We start from the raw sequence: 25,669 nt of genomic DNA, 5'->3' as shown, positions 1-25,669 counted from the left end.
TATCTTTTTTCCCATAAAAATTTAGACCTAATTTTTACACTGTGCTTATAAAATGGAAAGAACTCATATTCTTTATATATAGATAAATTACATTTAAAAATGCAACAAAGATTAGATGAAGTTTGATTATTTAGCATTACAGGTGTTCTTGATTACAGCGTCTTCATAGGCAGAGACTATGGCTTATTTCATTTAACAAATATTTATTGAGCATCACAGTGTTGCCAGGCAGTGAGCACAGAACAAGACATAATATCTACCTTGGGCAGCACACAGCTAGTTGGAGATACAGACATATAAACAAATAAATGCAAATAGTGTGGAAAGTGCTGATACATATGTATATATGTATACCAGTGTTTTTAGTTGTCTTCTGCTGATGTGGAAATACTTCTATCAAGCAGCATACATTCACTGAGACATTTTCCTAAACATATAGATGGGATGATGAGAATATTTACATAGTGTTTCTATGCTAACTTCCCAGGAACTATATCTCAAAGTACATACTAGTCCCTCCACCCCCTACCCTCGAATCCTTGTATAAGACCAATCACAAAGCAGGCAAAAAGCCACATTTTTGGAATGCTTCTTTTGTGTATGTCCTGCTTTTAAAGATGTTAACTCTATATAATCCATGTTTAATCCTGAATAGTGAATGCATATATTCTACATATTAACAAATTGATGGTACTTTCAGTACCTTGTGCTAATATTATTTTCTCTGAATGCTTCCTCTGGTTCTGTGACTAAGATCGTGTAATTACTTTGTATTTTTATATGGTCAAATCGATGCATTTTAAAATCCAAGCATGTGTTCTATATATACTCTGCACCTGTGACAAGATGATTTTAACCATTCTCTTATAAAAAAGAAACACATTGTCAGGGGCACCCCAGCTTTGAAGCAGACGTTCTCTTTCTCTGCTTGGTAACCATGTGAAAAATACCAATTACTGAAACTCTGAGAAGAATGAAATTACTTGTAAACCTAGTTTTCATACCAAAAAGGCCCTCTAAATCAAAACCATCCTGAGATGCAATAGACCAAATCTGTATAACATAAACCTTTCAAGTTCAATGTAGCTAAAAAAATATCCTTGATTTGGGAAGGCAGCTTTAACCAAACAGTATTGTTAAAAATAACTAAAGGGAGACAGCTGGCAGCCAACCCGACAAGCATGTATCCTGGCAGAAAGCTATGCAACTCCAAGTACCTTGGTGGGTATTCAGAGTAAACATCAGTGCACTGTCACAGGCCATATTTCTAGTACGTTTTTGATAATATTTTAATGCATACGAAGTATTCTGACAAGTAGAATTACAGAATTTCAAAAATCAAAAGCATACATTAAAATTTCAGTTGGAAGGAAAATCATGCACACAATGCTATGTGTCAATTATATCTCTATAAAGCTGGAAAAAGAAAAAACAAAATCATGACGATGTCAGATTTTGATGAGAGTGAAACTTGGATTCTAGTCCTGTGTCTTTTCAGAAAGATAATGTGTTCCAGTGTCACTTTTCATTATTAGAAAATTGTCTTCAAGAGGAACACAAGTACGAGAGGTCTAGAAATGCCTCTCAGAGTATTTGGAAGACAGGTTGTGTAGTGGGCATTGCTGTAAAGACTCAGAGGCTGGCTTTGGGAATCAAACAGCGGGTGTCTGTTTACATTCAAGCTCTGTCACTTACTAGTCTATTGACCAGTAATCTTTCTATGCCTTAGTTTCCTGAGCTGTGAAATGTGTAAGATAGCTCTCCTAAAGTTGTGAGATTTAAGTAAGGACATACATAAAAAATGCTTAGCATGTTATCAGCACACGAGCAACACTTAGTAAATGCTGGCAGTAAGCTTCAATGTAAGTAGACATTTGTCCCATGCGTTTTTCCTCCATGTTTCTTTTCTCCTCGCTTACTCTTAGTTTTTCCTTTTTAGTTTTCCAATCCTCCTGCTTTGTTTCTATCCCACTAGCTCCCTTGTTGTTCACTTTTCTCTTTCTTGAAAGTTAAAACTTCTATTTTCTCCCACTTTGCCCCCAAATTTTTATCATCTTTTTAAATTTCCCAATTCCTATTATTTTCTCTGACAGGCCCAGTGGCCATATTTCTTCTTCCCTTCATAGGCCTGTATCTCTGCCTCAGGGGCTCTTAACCTAAGGTCTTTGGTTGCTCTTTGGAGCCCTAAAGAACACCTGAAATTGTACGCAGGATTTTATGAAGATGCATTTTTTAAAGGAAAGTTTCCATAGTTCTTTACCCGGGTTTCAGAGGGTTTCACAAATTGGCCAAGGTTAAGAACCATTGCTCCATGGATGTCCCTCCCTCCCTCCCAGGTGATTTGCTGGGCCTCTTTGCCAGTTGCCTCATTGATTGGGGGACCTCTGTGGACATGGAAAGGTGCTCACCGCTGTGCTGTCTGTCAGAGAGTACATGAGATTTGTACCATAAAGGAGCTCATTAATTGATGCATTGCTGTGTTGTGCTTTAATATTTGCGTGCAACAGCTTTGTTTTTAAAAATTTTAGTGGTTTTAGAGAAACAACATTATGCATTCCATAAAGTTATTTTCCCCATTTCAGATATTCATGACAAATGGCCAGCTCCATTTAAAACAAAGTAGATATTTCTCATTCTAATATCTTTTCCATTTCTGTGTGATACACCCAAGCCAACTTGGAAACAAAGCATTCAGTATTTTAGAAACTAGCTGTCCAATAAAAAAAAACAATGTATTTGGAATTAGTTATAAATTCATTAGAAGAAAATTCCAGATTGACAGCATTTTGGATTTCTTTTAAGCCTTTGAAGGCAGGCATGTCAACTGTAACAAAACAGTAATGTAGACTTTTAGTATATTTTTTTCTAGTTGGCCAAAGAGCCAAAGCTGTTTTCTTAACTAAAATCTTCATTCACTTGAATCCTCATGACAGCCTGAAAAATTTAGAACTCCTCCAGGAAAAGGAGATACACACCGAACACATTCTTCACACATCTTATCATGTGTAAAAGTCGAGAGAAGAAAAATATTCCTTTGAAAATACCACTTCTTTCATCTCTGCACTGATAATTCTGACCTCAAAAATAAAACACCCGTACTCAAGGGCCTGGATTCCACTGGGGAGTCGTCAAACCAAATTAACAAACACAAACCCCTCCCCTCCTTTAAAAAAAATAGTGGTGATCCATCCTGGCTTAGTGTTTGGAGTTTAGCGAATACAGCGCCACGTACATATTTAACAAAAGTGAGCTGAGCGTCTAGCACATGCTAGGCTCTGGGTACACAGTAGTGAACATGACACTTAAGGTCCTTGTCCTTGAGAAGCACACACACACATACACACGCACACATGCACACACGTGTGTGTTCATATACAAAGAGTGACAAGTGCAAAGAAATGAATAGGGCCTGAGGAGAGGAAATTTTGCTTTAGAATGCCACCTATAAATAGTTATTTGCTAGAAACAATAGGAGCCCTTCATTTAGTCTTATTAATCTGTCTTCTGTGTTTTAATAATGAAGTTAGTAGCAGGCCATAATTGGTGGCTGTTCAGAAAAGAAGCTCCGGTCATCCAAAGATTTCTGCACCTTGACACGTAAAATGTGCTCTGGAAATGAAAACATACAGATGTACCTACAAGAGGTGTTGGCCACAGCCTATACAGGGGAGTAAAACCGGAAGAACTCTCTTTTTCATAACTGTCTGTTTCCCTGACTCCACAAGACTGAATCACAGCAGCTGATGCCCTAGAGCCCTGGTCTTAGAGATGGTGCTGAACTCTGGTCTGAGGAATACAGCTTGGCCACTACCAATCTAATCTGACACTTTCATTCTCTCAGGAGATGAAACTGAGGGCTTCGGTGCCCTCTTTTTAGCTGAGTAGAGGAGAATCCTATTGTCAAGCCTACATTTTCTAATTCTTTGTTTTCCTGGTTTTTTATTTTTTATTTTTTGTTGGGTCAATATTATGCCTACCTAGGAGACTGTTTGGAAATCTCAATGTTAAAGAGATAAATGTGGATACCCAGCTGCTTGAGATGAACAAGATTTTAGGGACTAGGAGAGTGGCTTCCCTATAGAATGTTAACAGTTCTGTTTGTGTGTTGGGGAAGTGAGGCTGTTCAGTCTAAATCACTTTCCGACTCATCTGGGGAGTTTAGGGGCCCCTCCAAGGAACCCTTAGGGCTGCCAGTGGGAGTAGGTTTGTGAAGAAGGGAGAGGTCTCCGCCCACCCCACTTTCCCTTAACTAGGGAGCTATTGTACTAGTAGATACAAAGCAAAACAAAGAACTTGAAAACAATACGTGAATTCTTGCTTCTTTGTCATAGAACCTTCCTGAGTTAGTGTGTTTGTGTAGCAACTCTTAAGGATTTCCTTGTACGTGGACAAAGAACCTCACGCGACCTTTCCACCTGGGCTCCCCTATTCTTTTCTCCTATCGACCATTCCTCCTCTGCCCTTCTCCTCACACAGCCCTTTTGTAGAAAGGAAAGAGGGAAAAGAAATAGAGCCCTTGAGTTCCACACTGTGGGAGCCATATACGACCTGTTAGCAATGATAGATTTCAACAATTAATTAACATTTGAAAGCCCTGAAAGTTATGTTCTTAAATCTTCTAACTGAATGGAAAACTACATTATCCTCATTAAGAAGACTATATATGGAAGTAACCAACACACTGAACTATTTAGAAAGCAACATATTTTAGCTAATAACGAGTCTTAACCTTTGTAGGATTAGCACATGGAAATCGTTACTAGGTACCAGCAGGTAAATTCTTGTCACCATACTTCTTAAGTCAAGGACTAAAAGTCCTCATTATACCAGGGCATTCTCATTTTCACAATTAATCTCATTTAGTTGCTAAGTTCCATGCTTAATGAAACAAAATTTAAAGAGATAACTAGTTTAATTTTGCAGTGTGAAATGCTTCCTCCTTGTTATTTCAAAACATGTTTTTCTCCCTACCTTTTGAAGATATTTTGACTAATTCAATTTTTGCATACTATTAAAGAGTACCCTAATTTATAAGCTGTAAAGGTATGTGATTTGAATGCTTCCTACCTAATGTGACTGGAATTTTGCTCCAATTATAGGGGAGGCAAACCATCATTCTCCAGTTTCATAAAAAGAATGCAGCTGCTGGAAGAGGAGAGCTAAACTAACAGGACATTTAATATTGTGAAAAATGTGTCCTGTAGGGGGGGAGACTTTTCTGTTCAAAAAGATACTGAATTATTTAGCTTGGCAGTTCCAACATGTGAATATTTTGAGCCCCATCAACTGTCATTTATTTTTCACCAAGTTCAAATGGAAGAATTGAAAACTTTATTCTGACATGTAGTTATTAGATTTCATATAAACTTTTGGCTGAAACTGCCTACACGTTACTATGATCTGTACATTCCACTTTTAGTGGCTAAGTGTTTAATTTTCAAAATTCTTAGCAAATAGCAGAGCTGCAGCCAAAAATTCCTCCACCGAGATTCCTTCCGGCCCAGATGAAACTAATAGTTCCAGGCTGTGTCGCTGTCACTCATTACTAATCCAGGTAGGGCTGCTCACTGTTTTTAATTTTCTTCTTCTGAACTTAAAGGCAGGGTTGGCCTTTTTCCCACGAGAAGCCAGTGATAATGGGCCTGAAATTCCAGCAATTGGAGAGCGGGGCCTTTACCACACTGACATAACGGGGCTTTGTTTCAGAGCTAGTGGAGATAAGCGCTTGATGAAAGACGTCATACAATGGAGGGCAGGCGTGTAGTAGGGAATTAAGGAAAAATAATGATGCGTTAGGCATTTTCCCCTAAAATTTCCAAGTTAGTATCACGGAAATCCACTATTTCCTACCACAAGATCTCCATTGATGCCACTTGCCCTTTTGGGACAGAATTTTGAAGTGGACGGACAATATGTTTTTATGTTTATTGTAATTCGTGTAATAAAAATAATAGAACAAGACTGGGATGTCCTCAAGGGTAGGAATCTGTGTTCTACTCACCTTTGTCCACTGTCTGATACATCGTAAAATCTTAACTGTTAACTGAATGACTGCATTTATGAATGAATCCATGTTTTGTTTGTTTATAACTTAATTTCGGTATAATTTCAAACTTAAAGCAGTTACAAAATTAGTTCAAGGAAATCCCATTCATACTGTTTACTGAGATTTGCCAATTGTTTACTAAGTTTTCAACTTTTTATATATGCATGTTAAATTTTTTGTGTATACATTTTTTATATATGCATAAAACGGTTCATGTTTTTCTGAACCGTTGAGAATAAGTTGTGGAGGTTGTGCCCCTTCAACTTTAAATGCGATGCTTTGGTGTGTAGTTCCTAAGAAGAACATTCTCTTATGACAAAATACAGTACACTTTCAAAATCTGGAAATTTAACTTTAATATAATACTGTTTTCTACTCCATATTCAAATTTGTCTATTGTCTCAGTAATATCTTTTATAAGCTACTTTTTTTCAGTCTAGTATCCAATCCAGGATCACACTTTCCATTTTATGGTCATGCCTCCATCGCCTCGTTTCATCTGGAATAGTTCTTTCGCCTTTTTTTTTCTTTCTTGACCTTAATGTATTTTGAAGAGTAGAGATCAGTTATTTTGGAGAATACCCTCAGTTTGTGTTTGTCTAATGTGTCCTCATGATTAGATGGAGGTTTTGTAGTTTTGGAAGGAAAGCCACAGAAAGGATGTTGTGCCCTTCTCAGTGCATCATATCCATAGGCACATGGTATCAGTCTGTACACATATTACTGATTTATCACTTGCTTCAATTGTATCCAGCAGCTTTCTCTACTGTGCCATTGTTGTTTTTCCTTTGCAGTTAATATGTAATTTGTGGGAGGTACTTCGAAGCTGTCAATGTCATGTTCCTCATCAAACTTTCACCCCGTAGTTGTAGCATCCATCGTTGCAATGCTTCCATATTTCTTAATTGACATTATGCTCTGAGGAAGAGCTTCCCTTTCCTCTTTATTTTTACTTTATATTAACTAGAATGCATAGATTTTATTTTATTCAAGGAGTTATATTCCATTGCTATCATGAATTATTTTGATGCTTGAATTCTACCAGATTTGGCCTGTGGTGGCCTCTACAAACTGCTCCTCTTCCCTTTTGATACGTCTTCATCATTCTGTGAGAATTTCTGACTTTCTGGTGTAACAAGATGTTCTAGGTCCTTCCTTGCCCCAGCCCTGGACTCAGCCTTTTTCCAAGGTGCACTGATTCCTTTTAGTGGTGAATGGTATTTTAAGACCAAGATAGGTGCGTGGTGTGCTGCTTGGTCCTCGTGTGTCATTGGTTCTAAATCCTCTTAGGGCTCCAATCTCTCAGACTGAGCTAGGAAATGTGTGTGTGTGTGTGTGTGTGTGTGTGTGTGTGTGTGTCTAAATTAAAGTTCTAAATCTAAATTAAGTTCATATTCATCATTCCAGTTCAGATCCAGCACCCCACGACTCATTCTAGTCTTTCCCTGTATGTATAACTCCCATACTTGGTTTTATGGTACTATTTTATATCCCTAGTGTCTTGTCCAAGCCTTGGCATTAAGTGATAAATGCATGTTTTAACGCTTTAATGAATGAATGAGTAAATAAAATAGTCGTGAAAATATCCACACTGCTGTGATTAATGCCTGGCATGAAGTAGGTGTTGAACAAAACTTTGTTGAACAAATGGTTCTCTTCTCTCCAGTATCTCCATTGTTTACTTTTGAACCAGAAGAGATATGACTCTGTATGAGTACGCTGGTATTTCTACCATTTAAGGCATGGATCCAGATAAATTATTCAGTAAATATGAACAGTCTCTTTTGCAATAAGAAAACATCATAAATAAAAATCAAATTGCTCTGTAACAAAAATAGTTCCTTTGTTTGGTTTGAAAACCATTGGATACGGGCAGCACCATTGATAAGGTTTCAGTATTTCTAATTACAAATTTCGTAACTTGCAGAGTTTGTCTGGCACATTGTTCACATTTGTCAGCTCTGATGCTGTGAAATATGTTTTTCATCTGAATTCTCTTCCTATACCCCCTGCTGTCAAAGCAAAAAGAATTTCCACTTCACTGCTGTTTATTATTAAGCTGCTATAAACAAGGATACTTGAAGATAATTTATGAGCCAGTGACTAGAAATTTCTGATAACCTTAAGACTTATTGCCAAATTATATTAACTTTGTGAGTAATCTGGGGGAACACAGTAGGGTTTCATTCACCTATGCCCTCAAAGGTTATAGATTGACCATTTAGGACAGCCATTAATGATGTTACCTCTTGAAGTGGATTTTTTTTTTTCCTTAAACCTCAGGAAATGTGGTCTATTTTTCTCTCTGATGTAATTAAAACTAACAACTCCGTGCTCATAAACTCTTAGTTTATCCCTAAGAATTTGCTTGAAAACTATTCTATTTTTGCTTTTTCTATTTACTTAAAGTATGTTAAATGTAGCATATGCCCTGTAACGTCTAATATAGAAGTCATAATGTGTGATTTCTCATGAGTTATACTACCAGAAAAGTGGGAAAGAAACAAGGTCTTTTGCTGGACATAAAACAAAGCCTTATGTTCAGTAAGACTTTTCCACAAAATTGACTGGGAACTGATTATTTTTTCTTTTACAGAAGTCTTTCTCCGACGTAGCTTCTTTAAACCTTTATAGTAACATTGAGGTTTTCCTCCCCATACTTATAAGAGGGAGTGCCAGGAGTCTGCATGTTTTAAAACGAATAGAAAAATCAAGACATTTAAAGCACTTGTCTTGAAAACCTTTGCTGTTTAAAGAAAAACTTAAGGATCGGTTTACTTAATAATTGTCTTCTTTTCCAAGATTACATTTTTGAAAGCAGAGCTCTGGGCCTCCTTATCTTTTAAGTATAGACGTATAAAGCTGAAATCCCAAAATCGTTGCTTAAAAAATACTTTAGGGGTGGTGGTGGCATCATATCAGATTCCCTGCTGCCTCATTTAGTTTATCTCTATACATAGAAATTGCTCCAGCATCAGCCTAGTATTACTGATTTACACACACACACACACACACACACACACACACACACACTATTAACTACTAGAAGCAGGTATACTTGCCAGATTTCCAAAAATATCTCTGTTCTCTGAGCCAAAGCTATGTTTCTGTTTTCTCTGAATTTTCACTTAAGGGTCCCCTGTTGGGTTTTGTGATAATGCAGTGTCTTCTTTGAAGAGTATAGACAGTCCAGGAACATAACCCACGTGACAGAAGGACAACTGGTAAAAGGTACTAAAGGAAAGGAAACTCGCCCCCTCCTCCCACCCCCACGTTCAGTGTTCCCTCAGTGGGTGTGTCTAGCTCTTACCTTTCCCCCTTTAAAAAAAGGAAGAATGTGGGGGGGGGGGGGAAGAAGGAGGAGAGGGGGGGTAAGCAGAAGAAACTGATAGGATTCTGTTTCTCCAATGTTCTTTTTTTTTTGCTTTTTTGGATTTTTTTGGGGGGAGTGGGGAGGGTGGTCTGGAGCAAATAACTTCTCTCCTTCAGTGCCTTTATCCACACCCTCATCTTTTTCTGTGGTTTCTTTTGTCTTCATTTCTCTTTATTTTTACAGGAGAATATGACTCAGACACGTGATCAGCATGGCATTCTTCCTATAGTTTGGTATTTCCTTCTTTACATGTTTTTAAAGTGAGACAAAGATAAACAAATTAAAATCCAGGTACATTTTAATATCACTTATTAACTAAAGGTAGTCATGGATATTAAATAGCTCATTGCCACCCTTTCCCATACATTTACAATCTGCCAAGCATTCTTGCCAGTGGAAGTGAAAACTAATGAACTAATGTGCTTTTCAGTCTTGAAGAATGCAGCAGAATATTTGTAAAAAATAATGTATGAATCTTTTAAAAGTCATTAAAATGTAACTAAATTAAGTCCGATTATGGAGAGGGCCAGTCTGAATTAGGAAACGGTGTGAGGTACAGGACCGTAAAATTATACATACCATCCTAGCAATGGGCACAGGCCAGGGTGGCCATGTTTCTTCTTTATCTGCAGTCCAGTACCCATTGTAGATGTTCGATAAAGATTTGTCGAATAAATACTTTTTAAAGGTGAAGATGCTTAATCTAGAAACGGATTGGCTGAGGCAGAAAAAGAGTCCAAGTTTCTTGATGACCATTCAACACTTCCTAAATGTTTAGAAGACATTTTATTACTTTCAAGATCTGTGATAATTGGAACTAAGCCAACATATGTAATAGTAAGATTTTTTTTAGGTATACTGCTTTAATAAATCGACCTTTTTAGTTGTGATTAGCATATTATTTGGAAATAGGTAATTATAATGTTCTTACGAAGGTATTTAAATAGTTTGCTTTCTTGAGTGGTTAAAATATTTTTTCTTTTAATATTGTTTGTGCTGTTAATTTGTTAGTAAACCCTTTGTGGAAGTTACACAAAGATTGTTTTAGTAAACTCCCCTCTCTGGGCTGCCATAAAGTCTGCATTCATTGAACAATATGGCATCATTGACTTTAGTGTGAAGGGACTTCAGCAATTATCTAGTTCTAGCAATTCATTATTTAGAGGAGGAAATGGACCTCCAGGTACTTAAGTAACTTGTCCCTGGCACGACACTGGTTCGTGGCAAAGCTAGAAGTGGAGCCTGGGTTTTATGGTTCCCTGTGCAGTATATCTTTATGGCAAGTAATAGACTTCAAACTACCATATGATATAAGAAATCAATGTCTTTTGGTGCAGATCTAGCTAGGCAATGATATATGTTAAAATACAGGGCTTTGAGGGGCAACCTTACATGTAAAGTGGGTTTAAAGAAGCTTTCTCTCGTCCCTAGCGCTCAGGCCAGTGTGTTGGTTGCAGAGAGAGTTAATGAGGGAGCTCTTCCGGGAAAGGAGAATCCTGAGATGTTAGGTTACAAACACTTGGAAAGAGTCTGAACGTCTATGAAAAGGAGGGAGAGTGATTATGAGGACAGTACATTACAGTATGTCCATACTGTGTGATATTTTTGTAGATATTAGAGAGACTGGGTTAGCTCTAATATTCTTACTGATTGAAGGCAAAAGTATGATGGTAGTGAAAAAGGCACGGTGCAGTGTAATATGTATCCTCTCATCAAAATAAAAACAAACCCCTGTCATATATGTCTATATATAGGAGATGTAGTAATCCTACACACATACCATGTTTCCCCGAAAATAAGACCTAGCCGGACCATCAGCTCTAATGCATCTTTTGGAGCAAAACTTAATATAAGACCGGGACCCGGTATAATATAATATAGTATATAATATAATATAATATAATATAATATAATATAATATAATATAATATAATATAATATATAAGACTGGGTCTTATATTAATTTTTGCTCCAAAAGACGTATCAGAGCTGATGGTCCGGCTAGGTCTTATTTTTGGGAAAACACAGTAGATGAGATGTTTACATATATTTGAATGAGCATGGAGAAATAACTAGGCTGTTAGCATCAATTATCTCATGGAGTAGGATTTAGAAGACTTATTAGTTGTTTCTTCGTTTATTGTTATATTGTTTGATTTGTTGTAGGAAGCATCTGTTACTTTTGTTATTAAAGAAATCTAATAAATACAAATTAAAATCAATCTATAGCTTTGTGTATTTATTGTTACTTTAGTGAAATTATAACAGTGAAGTCAGTTGATAGAATTTCCCGTAGAAGAAAATACAGATCATCTGGATCTTGATTGGCTTTGCTCTGGTACTTTCTAATCCCCTGAAATTCTTCAGTAATAACATCTATACAGAAGGGAACATCTTGAAGATAATTTTTAGATGATTTTCCCTAAGATCAAAGTTTTCAAATGTTCATATTCTTGATTCAAATAATTTTAAGCATTTTTATTTCAAAAATCTTTTGTATTTAGCGATAAATTGATTAAATTAGTATATTCACCAATGAATGATGAATATTTTTTCCATGTGAAACCAAGGCTAATAAATTCTTACAATGCCATTGATTTAATTAGGACTCGAACCTTTCTTTTGCCAAGAAATGAATTGCTTCGTGTAATTACAGTTTTTATTTTAAAAGGGAACAAAGTCAACTCTTTGCATTTTGTGAATTTTCGTAGGTTTTAAGGGTCTAAGCCTTCAATAACTCCAAATAAGTGTACATGTCCTTGTAATTTTCCAACATTAGGGGTGCCTCAGGCCCTAAGAGGTTGTTTGTTTGTTTTAAATCACAGGTACTAATAAAAGAAAAATATTTTTGAATGTAAATATTTACTGGGAGTTTGTTAATTATAGGTTTCACATAGTACTAACACAGCAGTACTTCACATAAAATATAAAAACTAGTCAATTTAAAACGTAAGAAAAATCCCAGTAACAATTCGAGTGTATTTGGGATAGAGAAAATGAAATACTCTTTTCTTGATAAAAGTCGGTGTGTTATAATTCGTTGCTCTTGTAGCAAGCTTTCATTTTTTCGTTAAAGTAGCAACAAATTGATATCTTTAAAACACCATGAGATTGTAACCAATACCTGATTCAAGCACTGCATTTTAACAAGTGAATTCTTTCTTTCAGGAGCTAGTAATATCTGATGAACATCTCTGATCTAAAAGCTCATGATAATTTTAAGGATTAGTTGATTCAGGCTACAAAAGAAAAAAATGAATTATACATCATGAAACAGTTGTAAAGAAAAATAGAGGAATCTCATCTTCTCCTTGATCTTTTCTATATATTGAGAGATGTAATTTACAGGCCACTAAATTTGCATAGTAGCTTTTCAAATGGAACTTTTTTTTTAAATTTATTGGGGTGACAATTGTTAGTAAAATTACATAGATTTCAGGTGTATAATTCTGTATTACATCATCTATAAATCCCATTGTGTGTTCACCACCCAGAGTCAGTTCTCCTTCCATCACCATATATTTGATCCCCCTTACCCTCATCTCCCACCCCCTACCCCACTTACCGTCTGGTAACCACTAAACTATTGTCTGTGTCTATGAGTTTTTGTTTCTCATTTGTTTATCTTGTTCTTTTGTGGTTTTTGATTTATATACCACATATCAGTGAAATCATATGGTTCTCTGCTTTTTCTGTCTGACTTATTTCGATCATACTCTCAAGATCCATCCGTGTTGTCACAAATGTTCCTGTATCATCTTTTCTTACCACCGAATAGTATTCCATTGTGTATATATACCACAACTTCTTTATCCATTCATCTATCGAAGGACATTTTGGTTGTTTCCATGTCTTGGCCACTGTAAACAAAGCTGCAATGAACATTGGAGCACACGTGTCTTTATGTATAAATGTTTTTAGATTTTTTGGGTAGATACCCAGGAGAGGGATTGCTGGTCATATGGTAATTCTATTCGTAGTTTTTTGAGGAACCTCCACACTGCCTTCCATAGCGGCTGTACCAGTCTGCATTCCCACCAACAGTGTATGAGGGTTCCTTTTTCTCCACAGCCTCTCCAACACTTGTTACTATTTGTCTTGTTGATAATAACCATTCTGACTGGGGTGAGGTGATATCTCATTGTGGTTTTTATTTGCATTTCTCTGATGATTAGTGATGTTGAACATTTTTTCATGTCTATTTGCCATCAAATGGAACTTTTAAAGTTAACCCTTCATGAAGAATTCTGACCACTTCTTATACCTACTATTATTATAACTCTAAGTGAAAATTAGATAATTATCAAGTTAAAGGAAATCATTACTAATTTTTGGAGGGTGTAAGGTGAAGATAGAAAATGAGAGAGCGTTTTGGGTTTATACTGGGATGAGGCTAGTGAGTCTTTTAGGTTGGGCCTTACATTCATATCGGGCCTTAAATTTAAAGTTCTTATATTATCCCCAATTAAGGTTACATACACAGTCACATGTTTTTTTTGTCTCTGTTACAAACATTAAACTATAAAATATACTGTAAATTGTTTCCACTCCGTTTTGGCTTTTTTTTTTTCCTTTTCCATATACTAGGAGCCTAAAAATAGTAGAATTGGCCAGAGCTTCTCTTGACTTCTTAGAGAGGCAGAGTATTTAAGGTAGGAAATAGCCCCAGAAAACACTTACTAAATACCTGCTATAATGAATTAAAATTAAAAGAGTTCTTGATCTTGCTATTGCACTTGCATATATGCACATGATTCTGAAGTTTGCCTTGAAGAAGAAAATATGTGAGAACAGCCAGGAACATTCTGAAAAGAAGAGTTACTAAGGGAAATCTGATCTATCAGATAATAAAATAGGATAGTTAACATACCTACCTCTTAGGATTGTCATGAGAATGAAAAGGTATTATTTATTTAAAATTCTTAGAATAGTGTCTGACACACAACAAATGTTTAATACATTTTTAACTGCTATTCTTATTTCCCTGATTTTATTTTATAAACAGTAATTGCTTGCTCTGTGTATATGGGGAGAGGTATGGTTGATCAGCAAAGATGTGGGACGAAGACAATAAAATTCAGCTCTTGGAGTATATAATGTGACACATCTTCAATCTTTAATAAGTAGATTAAAAGTGAAACTAGAGTAACCAACAGTTTGGTGAACCATTTTGTATTTCCTATGTACAAATCCTTACCAACAATTTCAATTCTTAGTGAAATATAGTGTTGAAATTCCTGCATATAAACAGGACACGTATATAAAGAGGTTCATTGCAGCCCTGTCTGTAATTGTAAATTATCAAAAGTACCTAAATGTTCATCAAAAAAAAAAAAAAAAAAAAAAGGTAAATAAAATTTAATGTCTTCATACTATGGAATAGAATTTAGCAGGTAAGAGTGAAATAGAGTTGTATGTGAACATAAATCTTAAAACAGCATTGCACTGAGAAAAAAAGAAAGTTGCAGAATGATAGATATGATATGACAGAATTTATATAAAGTTCGAGAACATGAAAAACAGTACATGTGTTACTATGGACACATATGTAGTAATAGTATATGACATTCATGGAAATGAAACTCCCCAGTTCAGAATGGTGGTTCCCTCTTACAAGGAAAGAGAGGGACTAGGATCCCAGAATGCTGCACAGGGACTCCACTTGACTTGTAATATTTTATTTTTAAAAAAAGGCAAATAAGGCAAATATTTTTATAAAGATTTTCATAAAGCTGGAAAGCAAGTCCATTGGTACTCATTATATTAGTCTTTCTTTCTCTTAAGTTTGAAATATTTCACATGCACACAAATTAAGATAAGTACATGGATAGCTGTTGTAAAAGAATGAAAGAGAGAGAAAAAATGTGGCTTCTGGAATCAGAGGGGCATGGAGTGAGTGGTCCTCTGCTGCTTCTTGCCTCTGTGGCCTTGGGCAATTTGCTTTACCTCTCTGAGCTTGTGACCTCATCTCTAAACTGGGGGTAATAATATTCCCCTCCCAGTTTGTTATTGTGAGGAACACATAGCATGCCTAAAAGGCCTTTTGTAGTTCTTGAGGTGCGGAAATGCCGAGCACTGAGAATATACTACTATGAGCAAAAGCAGATTGTCCCTGCTCTTACCTAGCTTAGAGTCTAGTGGGGGAGATCCATGATCAATTAATCACCAAGCAAATGTAAATGGCCCTGTAATGTATGTCGTGAGGGCCCAGTGCACGGTACTAGGAGTCCCTCTAATAGGGGGCATTAGGGACTTTATATTTATACCCCCACAATTCACCTATTGAAACCCCAAGCCCCAATGTGATGATGGTATTTGGAGAAGGGGGCCTCTGGGAAGTAATTAGTTCTTGATGGTGGAGCCCTCATGATGGAATGAGTGCTCTTAGAAGAAGAGACATGAGAGAGCTTGCTTCATCCTCCCACCCCCACCCCCATGTGAGGGAAACCAAGAAGGGGGCTCTGGTAGGGCCCAGGGGTGCTGGCTCCCTGGTCTCGGACTTCCCAGCCTCCAGAGCTGTGAGAAACAAACGCTGGTTGTTTAAGCCCCCAGTCTGTGATATTCTTGTTGTAGTAGCCCAACAAGGAATTGGGACAGGGTGATTGGAGCTAGTTGGGGAGGCAATGAAGGCTTCCGTGAGAAGTGCCGAGGAGCAGGGTTTGAAGAAGAGCAGGAGCTGAGAGGAGAAGGGAGGGTGGAGTGGTCCAGCCCCGGAGAACAGCCCTGAAGTGCTATGGGGGAGCACAGCCAAGAGAAGGAGCCGAGAGGAGGCCAGTGGGATGGAGTGGACAGTAGCGGGGATAGAGGGGGTACCAGAGAATGCTGAAGAAGTGGGTGCGAGCCCGATGTGCAGAACTCTGCAGGCCCTGTTGGGTCATTTGGGGTATGACCAGAGCCGTGGAAGGCACTGACTAGTAAGCTAGAGTTCCTTAAAATCAGGGTGCACTGAAGAAATGCTTGAAGGGCGGTCTGGAAGCAACATTAAACATTGGGACATCCTTGGGGAGTTCCAGCCATCAATATGCTGAACTGGCCCAGAGCAACCAGCGTTAGTGTTGATGACTTTTTAAAACAAGACTAGAATTAAGAGGCAGAAGCTGCATCCACACATCAGCGGGTGGTTTTAACTTTTATGCAATTGGAAAAGAGTGTTGGTCACCCATGAATCCTTTTTACTAATAACTACTCACCTTAATGTTCATCTTCTTTAAACAGAATAGAATCTTTTGGTGTACAGATTCTAAGTTTAACTACAAATACAGTTAAAGCCTAAAATAAATAGTGAACCAGTACTAAGGAATTTAACAGTATCCTAAATAAATTCCACGGGGTATAACCACTGTACCAAAATGACCAGTGATACCCTCCCCCCATCCCACTGAAGTATTTCATACATGACTGTCTTCAGTGTTTCACATACATTAATGAATGACTTAAACATTCGTTTGTTGAGGGTTTCCTGCGTCCGAGGCACCATGCTATGTGTTACAGGGCAGGTAGTGATCAGTAAATGAGCTCATTGGTGTGGTGCATCTCATTCTGCAAGGTCACCCCCCTCTCTTCCCCTGCTGTGGGGCTGCCCCCCTTGGTTTCTGAGGCATTTCACGAGTCTCCTCCAGCAATAAAGGGTCCACCGGAAATTGGATGAGAGAAGGAGAAGGGTGGGGGCTGGGATTCAAAAATCCGTTAAAAAAAAGGGGGAAAAATCTCATTCCTCTTTGGTCACATTTAGAGGATGCTAAGGAACTAACTCATTGTGAAAACTGGTAAGTGAAGGGAAAGAATCAAGGACTAAAAGTATAAGTTTAAAAACAGAGAAGTACAAAGATAAACATTTGTAATGGCTGCATGAAATTCTATTGTGTGAGTGGACCTTAATTTATTTAGCTGATGGATAATTTGTTTCTATTTTCTTCTCTCACCTTTTCTTCCGTCCCCTCTTTTTCTTCTCTTTCTCCTTCGCTAAATAAAGAATAGTGCAAAAATATTTTTGTGTATATTGTTTTGACGAATTTTTAGGTTTGTCATAGGGTAAGCTGGGGCAATGGGATTTCTGGTTAAAAGGCAAATATTTATAACTATGAGTTGTCGTCCTGTAAAAAGGTTACACCAGTTTATACTACCCCCCACAGGTGTAACAGCGTCCATTTGCTCACACTTCTGCCAGTATGAGGTAACAGCAAACTTCAATTTAGCCTATGTGACAAGTAAAAATAGCATCTGAATGTTTTGATTTGAAGGTAATTTAATTATGAGTAAATTAATATGAATGTATTATTATCAATTTTTGTAAATTGTCTGTTTACATTTGTGACTAGTGCTTTTAAGTACTCATTTCTAACCAGGAGTCCTTAGGTTCAATGCTTAGTTTGGCTCCAAGGTGCTCACAGACGTTTGGCGTTATAAGGAGGCAGTAGGTGTTACAGAAAGGCTTCTAGGGGAGGCATTCTGCTCTGTGATTAGCTTTACGGCGAATAATATCATATTCTCAGCATAGATGTCCTATGGGAAAGGTGGGGATTATAATCAGGGATTATACTGATCAACTACCACACTTTATGGAGAAAGCATCTTTGTAAATAAAGTAGTGTGGAAATATAACGTGGTTTTTTGAACAATGTTTGCTTACTTTTGCAAACAAAACCTTCAAATGTCCTGTTTAATTCTTAAAGATCTTTAAGGGAGATTGTGTAATCTTAAAAAATTAATTTCAGGGAAGCTACGATCTGCCCTTTAGTATGACTAGCGTTGTGATTTTAGTATGACTGGCGTTGTGATTTTTTTTAGCGTTGTGTGTAAGGAGACTGAGTGTAAATACTTGCTTTGGGGTTATAAATAAAAGCAGCATTTTAATTAATGCATGTTTATTTGGCAGTTTGGTTTTCTGTTTTGCTTCTCTCCTTTTAAGCCATTAAAGACCTTGTCCTATACTAGATTAGGGGCTCTAACAGTTTTACCTTACACTGAAATTGGCTCTCTCAGAGAAGGACTGTTGAAGACTATTACGTAGTTTTTTAATTGTGCTTGGTAGTGTAACATTTGTTTTAAAAATAGAATTATTTAATATCTTAAGTGACAATCCATTCTCTGGCAGAAAGACACCTGGCTTAGTTGTTTAAGACCTCCCTGAAATATTTTTACTTTTCCATTTCTATTGCCATATAAAATATGGTGAAGTGTTTTAAACCCAAACAACCACAGTTGATGGCCATTTATCACACTTGAGTATGTTCAGCATTGGTTGTTTAAAAGTGGCGAGTTCTGTGTTGGTGAAAGAGGTAGGAATGATGAAATGAGTGAAATATGTCTTTTTTAAGTAACCTCACGTGTTATCATGTAATGACTTGAAAGACTAGTAAAGATATTTTGGAAGTTATGTAAGGAATGTCCATATATTATAGAATTTTCAATTTTGGTGAAATGCAATTGTCTACATTTCCCCCATAGATCATAAAGAATGTATTTTAAACTTAAAGTCATTTTTTTTAGGACATAAAACTTACAAACAAAAGGAGAAGACAAAAAAGCCAGCTAGTAATGCTGCAGTTGCATCAAAATGGGGAGATTGATACCCATGAAATATAAATCGTTAACAATACAGATTGATAAAGACCAAAATCTTAATAGATAAAAAGGCAGTTCACAAAAGAGGACATATATATATATATTACTATTATATGTATAAAAAGATTTAGTTTCCCTAGTAATCAAAGAAATGTAATTTTAAAATAAGATGCTGTTTTCCCCTATTAAGATGAACAGAATCTATGTAACACTCCGTGCTGTTGAAGGTTTATTGAAACGAGCGTTCCTGCATTGCTTGTAGCACATAGATCGGCAGGACGTGCAAGAGAGCAACGTCAGAATCCATATCAAGGCTCCACTTCAGGAGTCTTAACGAAATAATAAATATGCAAAGAAGTCACGTATAAAGTTATTCACTGAGGTATGTTTTAAAATAATAACAAAAATCAGAAACAATCTACATGTTCAACCATAGGGGGAATGTTTGAATAAATTATGAGGTATTTACATGGTGGAATGTTATACAACCATTGCAATTTATATTTATGTAATTTAAATTAACTTGGAAAAGTGATTGTTATGATATTAAGTGGGAAGAAAGCAGAGAGCACAACCTCAGTTATATTTTAAAAAGAGAAACAAACATGGGCCTATGAAAAAGACTGGAAATACATGTGCGAAGGTGGTAAGGGGTTATCAGGCATTGGGATCATGGGTGATTGTTATGTCACTGGTCGTGCTCTTCTGTGTGGTCCACGTATTCTGCAGTGTGCATGTGCTTCTTTTCTAATCAGAAAGAGAGTGAACATTATTTACTTAGAGTCACATCTATGATGACTTTTGCCACCTCTTTCACCAACACAGAACTCGCCACTTTTTAACAACCAATGCTGAGCATACTCAAGTGTGATAAATGGCCATCAATGCCAGGGAATGCAGTGTACCCAGACCTTAGTAGTAGATTCCTTTTCCAGGACGTGGGCTATTTATCACAGGAAAGAACTTGGGTTTTTAAGAGGGCAACGTTTTCTTCTTTGAACTACTCAAGAATAAAGATGGTTCTTTGGAAAGTGTAGCTGAGCGTGGAGAGAGACTACGTGTAACTTGGTGGGTAGTCATCCTCAAATAATAATTTCTCGCTGTGTTTTATATACAGGAAAATTGGTTTTAACTTGTTTGACTGAGAAAATGGATAGGCCTACGATATCCCACTAAAGCAGAATTTGTGAATATCCTTTAGCGTTGTCGATAAAGAAACATTTGTTTACATCAGTGGATTTTAATAAAGGAACAAAATGTTCAGACAAGTGCTTTTATTTATTTTTCTTTCTTGCAGCTGTCTGTATAGTATTGAGGTAAAAGCCATATTTGCAGCTCTGTAATGTATTTATTGACAAGCTATTGGCATTAAGGTATAGTTTGAGACTGTAAAATTAGCCACATAATATTTTCAGTTGTTAATTTACAAGTTTTTACAGGTCATTTGTACCTTAATTTTTGGTTTAAAGGAAAAATACTGCTTTGACAATCTTTAATTCTAGATTTAGGAAGGGACACAAAAGATATCCTTATTTTAAAAAATTTTGTATCTTCCTATATATTTATGTGTGTTTGTGTATCCAACATGTACACATAAAATAAGACTATTGTATCAAATTAAAACATTTAAGTGGGAAGTTAACAAGACTGGACCAACAAGGGAAATTTTGAGATAGAATTTGACTTGAATAACTAACATTCAGAAAACAGCAGATACTTTCTTTTCTATAGAATTGGAATTTTGATAAATCTTTAAAGGAAACACTACATGAACACGCAAGGAATTATTTTATTTTTGTCTGAAATTGACATGGAGAAGTTTCATGTTTTCTTAATTTTTTTTTCATTATCGTCTATTTGCCGTATGTATTCATGTTGCAAGAAAGCCAAGAATAAAATAATTGCAAATAAAATGTACACTACAAATAAGAATAATTTTCTTTTTCAATGATCTTGTCTCGTCTTTTAGGATTTAGCTTCTGAATTGCATTCCTTCTTGAAGGCATGTGAATTTTCCTTTACTTCTAGAGGGTTATTCCAGTTATCTGCACTGCAAAGGAGCGGTTTCTCATTCTATTTTTAGTAATCTGGGAATGGCAAATATTTAGAAAAACTCCAATACAATGGCAGACGGAGAAGGAAATTAAAGTTTGGTGGGCTCTTCCCTTGTCTGCATCAGATTTAAAAGTACCTTTGTCTAGAAAGGGAAGAAGAAATATTGCAAATTTGTCAGGTTAGTGTAAAGAGACTAAATTTTTCTCTTTGTAACTTCATGAATGAATAGAGAAAAATATTCTCTGTATGTTTCCTTTGTTCCAGTTTGAAAATTTCTTATATGTTTTACTTTTAGGCCTTTTCTCATTTCTCTGACTTAGTTTTTCTATGGAATTTGACAAGACAAAGAAAGCATTTCCTGATGGAATTCTATGAATTCTTTATCTTCTTATGACAGGCTAACCCTACTGGAAATAAAGGATGAGGAGGACAATTAAGGGGATGTTTAACATCAGCATATCTGTATAAACGTTCAGAAATTAATAGACGTTGAAAAAATAAATCTTGGGGAAGCTACAAAATAAATTTTGCGAATAAATTTTTTTAGAAGGAATGTTAAGGTCTGTTACATGCAAAGACTTTGGTGAAATATGTAAGGTGATTGGACCAGCCTTTAGAAAAGATATATATAGGGGAAAAAAATGTGTGTGTGTATATATATATATATGGATATATACATACACATATATATGTGTATATATATATATATATATATATATATATATATATATATATATATATATACCATTATATCAAAGAAACTTAGAAAGGCAGTTAAAATAAGGTAGGAGAATAATTTCATGTGTTTTATACTAATACTTTTTGGTTTTTTAAATAATAAGGCTTGATATTTGTCACATTATAGGGTGTAGAGGGCAATTTGACAATGCAATTTAAGCACCGTAAATATATTCATATGCTCTGACCCAGTAATTCCAAGCATGAAAATTTATCATAAGAAAATAATGTAAAAGACTAAGAAGAAGAAAGCAACAACCACCAAGTGTGCACACGTGTACAAAGTTTTTTTTATAGAAACATTGCTTTTTTCAACATTTTCCAAAATAAAGATCATACATTGGTCGAGACAGACTATGCAAGAGTTACAGGCATAAGTAGCCACAGGTCTGTTCAGTGTGCTTGCAAAAGGTTTATTGGAAATACATACCAGGTGCTGGAAATGGACAGTGTGTAGTGTTACAATTCTATACTTAAACAAGGAAAATTGACAGTGTGCTACATTTGTTCACAAGGAGACAAAATGCAAACTACATCTGTACTAAAACGGAGGGCAATCCCACTTTATAAGATGAGAGAAACTCTGATTATAAGGAAAGCTGCTAGGCTGGCAGCTCTTTTAAGACAAGGACCCATCCTGTCTTACAGAGTGCCTGTCCTGTAGTTTGACTCTCAGGAAATGACAAATGTTTCAATCTGTTCTTCTTTTCTCTAAATCCTAAATCCTGATCGCTGATGAGGGTCCCCAAACTCCTGCCAGGTAACAGCATCAGAATTGCTAGGGCTGTTTAAAAATACAAATCCCTAGGTCTCCACACCCTGGAATTCTTATTCATTCACGTGGGCCCAGGGACTTTTTTTTTCTTTTCAACTTTTTAGTTTGAAATAATTTTAAACCTTAAGAATTCTTAACAGAGAGCTCGCCTTGACCCTTCATCCAGCTTTTCTTCATGTTGTCTTACATAACTGTAAGAGCTATTATTAAAACAAGGATACTAACACTGTTATAACACTATTAATTGATCTACAACCCTTATTTAAATTTTGCCAATTTTCCTGTTTATGTCCTTTCTGTGGCCCAGAATCTAACCCAGGATCCCACATTGCACTAAATTGTCGTGTCTTCCTAGTTTCTTTTAATCTGTGATAGTTCTTATTTTACTATAAGACCGGGTCTTATATAATATAGTATAATATATAGTATTAACATTAATATAATATATAAAAAAACATGCTTGTCATCAGCAAAACACCAGCTCAGAGCTCCTTAACAACACTGGCAGGTATGGAACACCAACCCTTTCAGCAATTTATATAATATATAATATAATATAATATAGTATAAGACCCGGTCTTATATAATTTTTGCTCCAAAAGACGCATTAGAGCTGATTGTCTGGCTAGGTCTTATTTTCGGGGAAACAGAATAGTTGGTGCATCATATGGGGGGAGGGGCAGGGAGTGTATCTGATTCCAATATGTCTTATTACTGTGATGGTAATGATGACCGCTTGGTTAAGCTGTCTGCTCAGTTTTTCACTCTCTAAAGGGACTGTTTTTCCCTTTGTGTTTAGTAAGTATCTTGTGGGGAGATACTTTGAACATATCCCTTTTCTCATCAAAAATCACCACTAGGCAAATACCATAGTGATAACTGTTGCAGTCAAGAGCCATCCATGCTGTGATAACTATGCAGATATCCTGTTTCTTATCCAATCATAGCGGCTCTGGCCTGCACCAGTTATTGCTGTGGTCTTTGCCCAGTTTCTCATTTCCATCTTTCGTTCTAGGTTCAATAATTGGAAAGCTACCGTAAGGAAAAACTGTCCCTTCTCCCCCCGTTGTTTACATCAATATGGCCTCATGAATGTTCGTTGTATGCTACTGGCTTTAATCCAGTACCATTACTCGTTTGTTTCATTGCTCTAATTGTTCCCCCCGTGGCTGTTGTGTGTTGTGAGCGCCTTTCAATTGTCTTTTGTCTCCTTCCCACTTCTTTTTTTTAGCATTTCTGTACTTTGAAACCTCACACGATCTTTCAGGCTCATCTTATATTTTTCCTGCAATAGCCCTGCAGTTCCAAGCAGCCCTTGGTTCATTTATGGGAGACTGGTATTTGGAAATCAAGGTCTGGGTGCTAGACGTGCTCCTGGCTGCTTAGGTGTCATTGTTTCTAAGCCCTTCCAGTGGACAGAGCTCGGAACTGCACATGTGTATACTAACACATTTGTAACACATGTATAGGTTTGTTTCACTATCTATTGATATACGAGATCGGACAATTCAGTTCGCGAACTTCCCACTGTGTAAGCGCTGGGTGGGAAGTTCGCGAACTTAATTGTCCGACCTTTTCCTGTATAGTAAATACCTTGAGTTCTTCCCTCTGACTCAAATCCAACAGGACCGGGTTCTTTCTAATGTTCCCCCTTTTCTTATGTGTCACTTCTTTTTTCCACCATGGCTCTCATTATCTACAGTATATTTACTTATTTATTCAAGCCTCATATACACAGAAAGTAGTGGTTCTAACTGCAGGCAATTTTGACCCCCAGGGGACATTTGGCAATGTCTGGAGATGTCTTAGGTTGTCACAGCTCAGGGTGGTGGGCTGCTAATGGCATCTAGTGAATAGAGGCCAGGGATGTCCTAAATATCCTATAGTGCCCAGGACAGTCCCCCATAACAAAGAATTATAGGGCCCCAAATGCCAGTAGTGCCAAGGTTGAGAAACGGTGACAGAAAGGAGTTTCAGAATTGCTAGGCTGTACCCCCATGAGAAATTAATTTGCTAACTCGAATATAATATTTGTGTACTGTTCTTGTTTTCTTTGGTCTTCCAGTATTCAGTCAAAATAGTGTTTGTTAGCTGGAGTTTATTAGGGTTTGTTCCTCTCCACCCCCTTCAGCATGGTTGTGTTACTCATTTATAATATAGTCAGATTATTTGTCACTATATGTATTCAGTTTGGGGGTTTGTTTATTTTGTGAGTATTTTATGAGTACGTGAAACAACATGGCTCTAAGAGCCAGAGCAATCAGTACACAAGGGGTACTTAGAGAAGTGGGAATCTATTTGTTAAAAGTTATTTGATTCTGATATTCACCTGTTTTCAGAACCACTGGTCTAGCTCATGGGCTTTGAAGTCAGACTTGAATTTAAATCCAGTCTCCTGTCAGGTATGTAATGTTGGGTAAGTTACCTTCCCTCTGCTTCTAAGGATTGTTGTGAGAATATGAAACAATAGATGCGATGTGTATCACAGTAGGAGCCCAGACGATAGTCGTATGCATTCTTCCGCGTATCCATTCAGCAAATATTAATTGTGTTGCTACTATGTACTGAGGCACTATGTTATTTCCTAATGATACAAAATAACTTAAGACATGGTTCATGCCTTTGAGTAGTTCATGCTTTATGGGGCGCTTAGTGGTTTTGCAGAAAATACAGTGACCGCTTCTTACATTGCTGTGCAATAATAAGAGGCTAAGATATTCATATAAATCATGATTTTATGGAAGCTTTTCCCTAGAAAGCCTAACTAATGCAGACTATGTATGTATTTCTCTGGTGAGCTATCATGGTAAAAACAAAATCTGGAGAAATAGGTAGTTATGTGTCTCTGACTCAAATGTAAGTCATTTCAGGCTGTCTAAATATCAGACCATTTGAAGTTGAATTCTCTAGTGCCTGCCTGTAGACAGGCGTTCAGTGTGCTTAGATACTAGACATTAAAGTGGTTTTATTATATATGGAAACGTTTTAGAATAGTGCCTCTCGGTTTTAATGTGCATACAAATCATCTGGGGAGCTCGTTAGAAAGCAGATTCAGAGGCAGCAGATCTGCAGTGGGGCCTGAGAACCGGCATTTCTAACAAGCTCTCAGCAAACGCAG

General features: G+C 36.7%; 1 protein-coding gene across 10 annotated transcripts in view; it reads left to right on the top strand.

The window, feature by feature from the left end:
* The window catches only part of DISP1 (dispatched RND transporter family member 1), a 163,137-nt gene that overhangs the window by 39,811 nt on the left and 97,657 nt on the right, over positions 1 to 25,669 (top strand). For 5 of the 10 annotated variants that reach the window (XM_074316964.2, XM_074316967.2, XM_074316966.2 and 2 more), the window contains one exon: positions 24,891 to 24,953. The exons of 4 other annotated variants lie outside the window; for them this stretch is intronic. In XM_074316964.2, the coding sequence (XP_074173065.2) occupies positions 24,908 to 24,953 (46 nt within the window). In that variant the 5' untranslated portion in view covers positions 24,891 to 24,907. Of the gene's footprint in view, positions 1 to 24,890; positions 24,968 to 25,669 lie in introns of those variants that run through there. One more of the 10 variants, XM_074316968.2, reaches the window with a different exon arrangement.

This window comes from Rhinolophus sinicus, chromosome 6, assembly GCF_057876585.1.
Source record: "Rhinolophus sinicus isolate RSI-liver-muscle chromosome 6, RSI-T2T, whole genome shotgun sequence".
In the NCBI taxonomy this organism is placed as follows: Eukaryota; Metazoa; Chordata; class Mammalia; order Chiroptera; family Rhinolophidae; genus Rhinolophus; species Rhinolophus sinicus.
Note: the sequence above shows the minus strand (reverse complement) of the source record. Positions and strands in the feature narration are given on the sequence as shown.